Source organism: Humulus lupulus, chromosome 5 (genome assembly GCF_963169125.1).
Source record: "Humulus lupulus chromosome 5, drHumLupu1.1, whole genome shotgun sequence".
Classification (NCBI taxonomy): Eukaryota; Viridiplantae; Streptophyta; class Magnoliopsida; order Rosales; family Cannabaceae; genus Humulus; species Humulus lupulus.
Window position 1 is genome coordinate 129,309,405 of NC_084797.1, and position 10,608 is coordinate 129,320,012.

At 35.8% G+C, this 10,608-nt stretch overlaps 2 protein-coding genes across 2 annotated transcripts; both read left to right on the forward strand.

The window, feature by feature from the left end:
- Window positions 1-204: 204 nt before the first annotated feature.
- LOC133779469 (uncharacterized) lies at window positions 205-1,473 on the forward strand. Its single transcript, XM_062219427.1, has 2 exons — window positions 205-382; window positions 563-1,473. Exons 1-2 carry the CDS (start codon window positions 205-207, stop codon window positions 1,471-1,473), a joined length of 1,089 nt encoding a protein of 362 aa, XP_062075411.1.
- A 196-nt stretch (window positions 1,474-1,669) lies between these two features.
- Window positions 1,670-2,785, forward strand: LOC133779470 (uncharacterized). The gene has a single exon (XM_062219428.1). It carries the CDS (start codon window positions 1,670-1,672, stop codon window positions 2,783-2,785), a length of 1,116 nt encoding a protein of 371 aa, XP_062075412.1.
- The last annotated feature ends 7,823 nt before the right edge of the window (window positions 2,786-10,608 follow it).

Sequence of the window (10,608 nt, forward strand, 5' to 3'; positions counted from 1 at the left end):
CCCATCTATTGGGCTCGGTCTGGGCCTCGGATCCCTTCAGGATAGCCCATGGCCTTAGTGTACGGAGCCATATATGCAGGAAGGAAATAGGGATAACAAAAAGTAATTCGAAAAATATATTAAAAAATAATAAAGAAGAAAAATGAGATATGTTGTAATCGAAGAAAAGAAAAGAAAGCGTGAGTTCAGCCTCTCTCTCTCTCCATGGTGAGAAGGAAGAAGACTGTGCAGAAGCTTGCTAATGTAATCGAGTTGGAGCTCCCTTCATCCAATACACCGATTATGGAGGAAGAAAGGACGGATTTGGAGCCAGAGGTACCTGAGGAGACGATTGCTCCAAAGCTTCAGGATCTTGAATCGCATGATGATATTGATAAGATAGGTCGGTCTGCCTCCTGGGCAGCTGAAGTAGAAGGCCAATCATTCCAAGATTCGGCCAAAGAAACCTGGTCTAAGTTTAAAGAATCCATTCCTAATTTTGGATACACGAAACTCCATTTTTAGGACCCAATCCATCGAGAAGGAAAACTGGTGGCTTAATTGGATATTGATGAGATAACAGTGGAGGCAACTTTCTGGAAATCAGCTCTAGTTTGTATGGTCATTGGGGCCAACCCACCTATGGCTGTTTTTGAAGGGTTTCTCAAGAGAATTTGGGGTAATCTTGGAATTGATCGCGTGGCCAAGATGAATTCCGGTTTCACAATGGTTCAGTTTAGAGATGAGGCAACTAGGGATATGGTGCTTGAATCTGGAGTGATTCATTTTGACAAGAAACCAGTAATTCTCAGACCTTGGTCTTCTGATGTTGAAACTATAAGGTCAGTTAAATATGTCCCTGTTTGGATTCGATTACCAGGTCTTGGACTGCAATATTGGGGTGTTAATTGCCTGAGTGCTCTAGTTAGCACGATTGGCACTCCTATTATGGTAGATAAGGTCACAAAAGCAAGGACTATGATCAAATTTGCTAGAGACTTAGTTGATATGGAGATTGCAGAACACATCCCTATGCATATCCACTATCTAAATGAGAGAGGTCAGATTTTGGAGCAAGCCATTGAGTATGAGTGGCTCCCTACTAAGTGTACTGTTTGTAAGAAATTGGGTCATACCACTACTGTCTGTAAGCATTCCCCAACTCTTGCAAAGAAGAACTCAGAGCTTTCAACCCAGCCTAGTCCTGTTACTACAACAGTTAATGAACTTGATGCTACCACTCCTGTTAGTAGAAACCAAAGAAAACAAGATACTACTAAGGTTACAAAGCAGGGAGGAGCTCAATCTAACCCTAGTGGATCTAAATGGGTGACCCTTCGAAAGGTAGGAATGAAGAAGTCTGCTAGTAAACCTCAAATTGAAATGCATAGGAATTCATTTAATATTTTACAGGTAAACCAGAAACAAGTAGATGTTATTTCCATTCCCTCTGAAATAAATGGACAACAACAACATTTTGAGCTGGAGTGTTAAGGGTTTAAATAGTAAAAATAAACATCAAACAATTAGTGATGTTTGCAGGAAGAATAAAGTTGGTATCAGAGCTTTGATTGAAATAAAATTAAAAGGGGATAGAATAAGGGATCTTATGAATTCATCATTTGTTGGTTGGAATTATTATAGCAGCACTGTGGTGGAGGGATGAATTTTACTCATTTGGAAAGCCCATATGATGAAGATTGAAGTCATTCAGGAAACTTTTCAACTGCTTCATTGCAGAGTTTATCTAGTTAGTGTGAACTTGACTTATTGCCTTTCAGTTATCTATGGCTCGAATCAGTTGGAGACAAGAAAGAGTTTATGGTCTGACTTAGCTAATGTTCAGAGACTGGTTACCCCTTGGCTCATTATGGGAGATTTTAATGCAGTCTTCTATACTGATGATCGTCTTGGTGGTAGATCTGTTTCTGTTAAAGAGATGGAGGATGCTCGCCATTGGTTGGCTTTGGGAGAGGCTACAAAAATGAAGACTTTGGGACCTAAATACACTTGGACCAATAAACAAGATGGAGGAGCTCGGATATATTCCAAACTGGATAGAATTTTCACTAATGATAGCTGGTTTGATAACTTTCCTTTAGCTATATCTTATGCTCAATGGGATGTGATCTCAGATCATTGCTACTTGTTGATTAAACAGGGGGATATCCATAGTAGGGGAGTGAAGCCTTTTCGATTCTTCAACATGTGGGATGCTCATGATAAATTCAGGGAAGTAGTTCTTCAAAATTGGGCTCGCCCTATTGAGGGGCAAGGGTTATTCCGTCTAGTTGGTAAGCTCACTCGGCTTAAGCATACTCTCAAAAAGTTTAATTGGAGAACTATGGGCGATGTTACTTATAATTATGAGGAAAGCAGAACTAAATATCAGCTGGCCCAAAATGCTCTTTGTTCTGATCCTCTAAATGATGAGTTACTATCAAAAGAAAAGGAGGCGCAACAGTCTTTTTTCAGATATGAGAAGATATATTCAAGTTATATTCGTCAAAAAAGCAAGACAACTTGGCTTAGATTTGGTGATGAAAATGCAACGTTCTTTAATGCTAGCTTGAAAAAGAGGCAGCTAACCAATCGTATTATTGCTTATATTGATGATAATGAGGGTTTAGTGGTTGATTATGCTAAGGTTGTAGATCATTATGTTCATCATTTTAAGAATCACTTGGGCAATGCTAACAAAGCTTCGGGTCAGCTTGATACCGAGAGTATTAGTAATGGTCTTGTGTTAAGTTTGGATGACCAGTTGCAGCTAATAAAACCATTTACTTACCATGAAGTACGTTAAGCCATGTATAGTATCAGTTCAGTTAAAAGTCCTAGTCCGGATGGTTATGGTGTCGGTTTCTTCAAAGTGCTTTGGAAAGATATTGGCAAGGAAATTTCTTAGGCTATATTAGATTTTTTTCATCTCTGGCAGAATTCCTCCAGCCTTCAATGACACTATTCTCTCACTCATTCCGAAAGTTGACCAGCCATCTAAAGCTATGGATTATAGGCCAATAGCTTGCTGTAACACTGTTTACAAATGCATTTCGAAAATGCTTTGTAACCGAATGGCAGCGGTTCTCCCCTCTCTGATCAATCTAAATCAGGGACCTTTTATCAAACAAAGATCTTTGGTGTATAATGTTCTCATCTTACAAGATCTGATTAAAGGTTATAATAGGAAGAACAACTCGCCTCGTTGTGTGATGAAGTTAGATTTAAGCAAGGCTTATGATACTATAGATTGGGAGTTCTTAGAAAATTTACTTAATATGCTTTGCTTTCCAAGTCGCTTCATCTATTGGATTATGGTTTGCTTGAGGGGATCATCTTATTCTCTGGTTTTGAATGGAAGGATTCAAGGGAAGTTCAAAGGAGGGAAGGGGCTTCGGCAGGGAGACCCTATATCACCATTATTATTTGTCATAGTAATGGAATATCTGACTCGCATACTGATTAAGGCTTCAAAGGATAATCGCTTCAGATTTCATCCTTTGTGCAAGTCATTGAATCTCATTAATCTCTATTTTGCTGACGATCTTATCATTTTTTGCAAAGGAACTGTTTCTTCTGTTCAGGTTCTTTGTGACGTGTTTGCTAAGTTTGGTAAATCCTCGGGCTTAATGATAAATTACTCAAAGTCTCACATATACTTTGGAGGTGTTTCTGCAGAGATAAAATCGAATATTTTGGCTTGCTCGAATCTGGTTGAAGGTTGTTTTCCTATGAAGTATCTAGGGGTTCCTCTGCGTCCAACCAAATGGAAATCAGCAGATTGTGATGTTATTTTTAAAAAGATTCAGATGCGTCTCAATGTGTGGTCCAGCCGCCATCTTTCTTATGCGGGTAGAGAGTACTAATGGGTATTTGGACGTATTGGATGAGTATATTCATGCTTCATCAAAGTGTTGTGAAGGATATTGATAAAGTTTGTCGCCAATTTCTTTGGGGTGAGAGTGGTTCCCGTAGTAAGTTTCACTTCACTTTTTGGGAGCAAGTCTGTCGTCCTAAACCTTTTGGGGGTTTAGGTTTTCGGGAGGGGGCTATGTGGAATAAGCTGAAACTTGCATAGTATATATGGGCAATTGAATCAAAACAAGACCAGCTTTGGGTCAAGTGGGTCAACTGTGTTTACCTGAAAGGAATAAGCATTTGGAGTTATAAACCTAAAGCTGATACCAGCTGGTACTAGAGGAAAATGATGCTTTTCTGTCAATCGATATTGAAGTCTGACTTGCAGAATGCAGTAGTCAATGGAAAGTTTCAGCTGGGATCCTTTTACAATCAGCTGGTACAGTGAGCTATTTGGAGGAAAATGATGCATTTTTTTCTTGTTTTGGTTTCATGTTATTATATACAATTTTTAAAATTTAACCCACATACTCACGATCTAGTTTGCATAAATTAAGGCATAAAATGGACTTAAATGTATGGATAACATACTCCACAATAATCTATAAATCCTAAAAAAGGAAATCTCATTTAAGAAATGATTTATGTAACTAGTTGTCTTACAACTATATGCCTATTTGGTGTGGTTACGCCTCACGAAAATCAATAAGATTTTTTATTAGTTTATTCGTTGTGTAATCACCCAAAAGAGTGCCTCGGTCATCCATAATGATTTGCATGGAAGTCAGTGCACCCGAAAGAGCGTCGAGACGGTGTTAATCACACTAATGCGTGACTCGGTGCATCTGAGCGAGTCCAGATCGGCACTCCTGACCCGAACCCTTGTCTCGGTGAATCGAAGTGAGTCCAAATCTTGTGTAATCACCCTAACAAGTGCCCAGTCACCTGTAATGATTTGTATGGAAGTTGGTGCACCCGAAAGAGCACCGAGATGGTGTTAATCACACTAATGCGTGACTCGGTGCATCCAAGCGAGTCCAGCTCGACAATCCTGACCCGAACCCATGTCTCGATGAATCAAAACAAGTCCAGATCTTGTGTAATCACCCTAACGGGTGCCTCGATCACCCATAATGATTTGCATGGAATTCGGTGCACCCAAAAGAGTGCTGAGACGGTGTTAATCACACTAATGCGTGACTCGGTGCATCCGAGCGAGTCCAGCTCGGCACTCCTGACCCGAACCCTTGTTTCGGTGAATTGAAACGAGTCCAGATCTTGTGTAATCACCCTAACGTGTGCCTCGGTCTCCCGTAATGATTTGCATGGAAGTCGGTGCACCTGAAAGAGTGCCGAAAGGGTGTTAATCACACTAATGCATGACTCGGTGCATCCGAGCGAGTCCAGCTCGGCACTCCTGACCCGAACCCGTGTCTCGGTGAATTGAAACGAGTCCAGATCTTGTGTAATCACCCTAACGAGTACCTCGGTCACCCATAATGATTTCCAAGGAAGTCTGTGCACCTGAAAGAGCGCCGAGACGGTGTTAATCACACTAATGCGTGACTCGGTGTATCCGAGGGAATCCAGCTCGGCACTCCTGACTCGAACCCTTGTCTCGGTGAATCAAAACGAGTTCAGATCTTGTGTAATCACCCTAACGAGTGCCTCAGCCACCCATAATGATTTGCATGGAAGTTGGTGAAAGAGTGCCGAAAGGGTGTTAATCACACTAATGCGTGACTCGGTGCATCCGAGCGAGTCCAGCTCGACACTCCTGACCCAAACCCGTGTCTCGGTGAATTGAAATGAGTCCAAATCTTGTGTAATCACCCTAACGAGTGCCTCGGTCATCCATAATGATTTTCATGGAAGTTGGTGCACCCGAAAGAGTGCCAAGACGGTGTTAATCACACTAATGTGTGACTCGGAGCATCTGAGCGAGTCCAGCTCAGCACTCCTGACCCGAACCCTTGTCTTGGTGAATCAAAACGAGTTCAGATCTTGTGTAATCACCCTAACGAGTGCCTCAGCCACCCGTAATGATTTGCATGGAAGTCGGTGCACCCAAAAAAGCACCGAGACGGTGTTAATCACACTAATGCGTGACTTGGAGCATCCGAGCAAACTCCTACCACATACTTAGGTGCATCTTCAAACAATTTTATGGAAACATCTGCCTTTGCCACGTGGGAATTTGATACTACTGAATTCAAAGCACGGATAATACACCAACGAGATGATCTCGATCTACCGCGTCCGATATCTACCACCCATTACCACGCTCCCGCTCGAAATGGTATGTTATACAGGGTGGCTGGTGAGAATAAAGTAAGACTATACAACTTAATTAATGGAGATAGGATCTTGCAGTGGCATCTAGCTCAACCACTACACGATTTTCAATTCTCAAGTGCAATACACTAGAGAAACAATCATCTCGTAGTCACTACTGGCGAAAGAGATGTAACCATCTGGGATGTGAATTCTACCACACCAAAACGTGTCCTCACATCAGCAGTAGAGATTGTGGAAATCATGGCCACTCATGTCGAGCACCAAGAGGTTGATATCACGTTGCGTGATTATTATAGGTAATTTATCTTCAATTAATTATTTTTATTAAATGTAAAATATATCCACCCCTAAAACTATTTTATTTTAAATTTAATTTAAATAGTTAAAAGTGAATCATTATAGGGCACCAAATGCAAATGGAATAGACGGTGTCTACTGCATAAACCATATTCTCTATTTGTTTGATCTTCGATCATGCACTACACGTCAAATACGACTTTCTCACTATATATCAAAAGTAAAGTGTGTTCATTATAATGAGGATACCGTGGTTATAGGATATGAAACTGATGTCCTAAACAATAGGGGTAATGAAATTTAGATGAAGGAGGACCATGTGGTTGTTATCCCTGTCAGAACACTAACTCCAATAAAATATTACAAGGTGCCGATCCAAAGAAATAGTTGTTACAACACAGGAATTTCAAGTGTTAGGTACAACAATCGAAAAGTCTACGCTCTCAATGAGGTGAGACTATATGTCAAATATGAAGTTGTCATGTACAATGAACCAACAAGCATTTGCAAACTCTTTGAAGGTCCAATCCTATGCTCTTCGTACCTTACATCAAGCAACCACAAATTTTTTGTCACGTCAGCCACAGATCGACCATTTTGGTTCAGTACCTGAATTCAGACAACAAATTCATTTTCTCTACCATCCATGGAAAATACTATCATACCACATGGTATAATGCCTTAGTTTACTTCGGGTATCGTAAGTTCTAGATAGCTACTACCTATTTTACGAACTTGTTGAATGTTGTGTTACTTACTCAATTATTTAATATGATACATTGTCAAATTTAAGCACTCTGTGTTTCCTAAATATATTGCATACAATATAAACTAAATTTTATTTTTTAAAAAATAACCCCAATTCCTATATGATTTAGAACATTGTATTTTAAATAACTAGAATTTTAAAAATTAAAATAACAAGTTTACAATCAAAATCTCATTATTAAGAAAAAATTATAAAAGATAAATAAATAGTTGATAATCATCTTTCAAGTAAAAAAAAAATCAATATAAATGTTGAAGGCCATGAGTTCTAGCAACAAAAAATATATATAAATGTGCATCTTAGAGCAACAGCTGTGTACCTTTAATTAAATATCTGTGCTAAAATTTATAAATAATGTGCAGTTAGCTATTACATTGTGTGTATACTAACCTGTTCAACTTACTATTTTTCTATGGAAAGACATTTATATCTCTCTTTAATTAATTTTTTTATTATAAAAAAATCCAACCGATAACCAAAACCGGTTATCATGAGTTGAAATTGTATATTAAAATAAAAAAAATAGGTGTTCATCCTCTAAATCAATTTTCAGAACAGTACACATAAGTGACTTGTGGACAACACAATAAAACAATTACTATATAATAAATTGCAGGATATGTCAACCAGTTTGGAATCGTGGCCCAAACTTGCATACGGATTGTATATATGCATTAAATATATATATATATATATAATACATGTATACAATCTAAAATATTGTATCTCTAAAATCAGGATGATACATGTATATATATGTATCTCTTCAATTAGTTTTTTTTTTTTGTTGTTGGAAATATACCACTTTTGAACAATATTCCTCAGCGAGAAGGCGTGGGGGGCGAGTGAGAAGGTCTGAAAGTGATGAGTAGTTTTAGATTGAGCCATCTTTGTTACTGCTGCAAGGGAGAGTGGTTTTAGATTAGCCTTCTTTGTTACTGCTGCAAGGGAGCCATGTACTGGTTGGCTCTCAATGTATAAATAAATAATTAGGGTCAACCTTAAATATGTGGTACTCAATGTAAAATATGATATTTTTATATAATATTAAATAAAAAATGATAATTTTTAAAATTTGGTGACATTTTTCTTTCATATAAAATATAATATTTTAAAAAATAATCGGATCTTAGGCATAGATTTGACCCGTCTATGTCCAGGAAGGATTGAATTTGTAAATAATGCTTGTATTAGTTTAGAAGAGTAATTTTATTTATTAGTTTATTTCATTTTCAGGTGTTTTACAGGGCTATTGATTTTATTATTTTGGTAAAACTTTGTAGGATTCGAGCTTTATGACTTTTTGTAGTCTTTTGTTAAGATTTTTTTTTGTCTATATTTCCAAGGCAACTCTTTTTTTTGTTAGTAGCTTTTCTTAAAAACTGGCTAATGGAATGATTTGCATGTTTTTTTTTTGCTAGACGTTAAGCTCCTTAGATGGATTATCTTTCTATAGTGATTTATTTATGAAAAATTACACAACTCACGGTAATCTTTCAAAAAATTCAATATATATGGTGTATATTAAAAATACAATTTCTAATATTATATTTACGGATATTTATATCATTTATACGGTGAAAAGTAAAACCTTCTCTCCTCCATTATTGTGACCTGGACTTGTCCCTTCATTTTCTCACATTTTTTAAAATTTCAACTCTCTCCATTCTCACTATTTTCACCACTACTGTAAACTAATTTTCTCTACCCATTCCCGCCACTCATTCTCAATGTTCCTCTCTCTAGCTTTTGTAGTGGTCTCACCATCTCTCTCTCTATTTCTCTCCATTTATATTTGTGGCTTGATGAGTAAACCCATTAATCTATATTGCATTGTTATTTAATGGGTTTTGATGTCAACGCGTTCAAGAGTATAATGATTGGGGTCTGGTTCCTCTTTTATGAAGGATGTGGTCATTAGAGCTATTTCTAACTCTGATATATATTAAGTTGAAGAGGAAAACTTCTTCTCTTCAATTGAAAATGCTTAATTTTTGTTTTTGTTTGTTTTAATTTTTATTCATGTGAGATTTAGATATTTACACTATTTAACTTTTTTATTAGACAAATAAAACATGTGTTTTTGTTCATGTATAAATTAAAAAAAACTCCTAATTTTATGTTTTAAAAATATAATTAGGTTTCATAATTTTGTATTGATGGTTACAAAATTAGTAATTATGTGTTACAAACATGTAACATATCTTCATAAGTTTGTAAATATATTTTTATTTATAAAATGAATTTCATATATATTTAAATATTGTTTACAAACATGTAACACATGTTCTCAAATTTGTAACAAGATAGTTTGTAAATATATTTACAAAAAATGATTTTCTGTAATTGGTTTTTATAAATGTTATTTACGAACATATAACAGATGTTTACAAATCTGTAACAGATGTTTACAAAACAAATTTGTAACATATATGTACAAATGTTTCCAAAAATGTTCTATTTTACTAATTCGTATTTACAGTTATGCCACTACATATTTATATTTTTGCCCATTTGTATTTTTCATTAAAAAAAAACGTATTTTTGTAATCCACCGTATATTTCATATATTTTTTTAATGTTTATGTATTTTGTAACTTTCCCAGGGAAAATTACACCCATCACCCTATATCTCAAAAAAATTTGAAATATACGGTATATGTCATATATACGTTTTAACTTTTGATATAGGTGTTTGAAGACGCATATCCATATAAACATGCATACGACATGCCTCTATAGTATTGCTAATCATATATATCAGTATAATATTATCTATATGATTATATATATATGTTTGTGAGTGATAAAATTAAAACATTAAAATTAATAATTATAATGCCTTATAATATGTGTACTGGTCATATATAATGAATGAAGCATATATACGTATATATAATATAGTTGAACGAAAGAATATTTTATTTGATCGTCGTATTTATAATTTTTACAAATATACTTATAGGGGAATAAAATTAATCTCTTTAAATAATACTAAAAGATGAGTAATTATTGAAATCATAACAAGCTGTTACAAATTAGTAACGTTGTGTTACGAATAATATTGAGAGGATAAATAACTATTAAAATTATAAAACTAGTAATTTTTTATTACAATTATGTTAAGTAAATATATAAATTATTTATGCAAATATTAGTTGAAAAATATAATTTTATTTGTGAATTAGTTTTGTAAAATTTTGTTACAAATTTTTTTATTTTTTTTGTTATAAATTAATCTGTAATTGTTGTTTTCAAATTTGTAAAAATTATTTATGTACGCCCTGATTTTCCCATGGGCTGATTAACGAGCTGAGATACGGCCTAATCATGACTACCACGTGGACATCCCCAAGACCGGAGCTGCCGTCATAAGGTCCTGCCTCCTTAGCTCGAGGTAACCTGAG

What these genes read in the sequence shown, in the direction of transcription:
- LOC133779469 (XM_062219427.1), top strand. Translation starts at nt 205, where the DNA reads ATGGTGAGAAGGAAGAAGACTGTGCAGAAGCTTGCTAATGTAATCGAG. An exon ending in TGATGATATTGATAAGATAG is followed by an intron (nt 383 to 562) that starts GTCGGTCTGCCT and finishes ATGAGATAACAG; the next exon opens with TGGAGGCAACTTTCTGGAAA.
- LOC133779470 (XM_062219428.1), top strand. Translation starts at nt 1,670, where the DNA reads ATGATGAAGATTGAAGTCATTCAGGAAACTTTTCAACTGCTTCATTGC.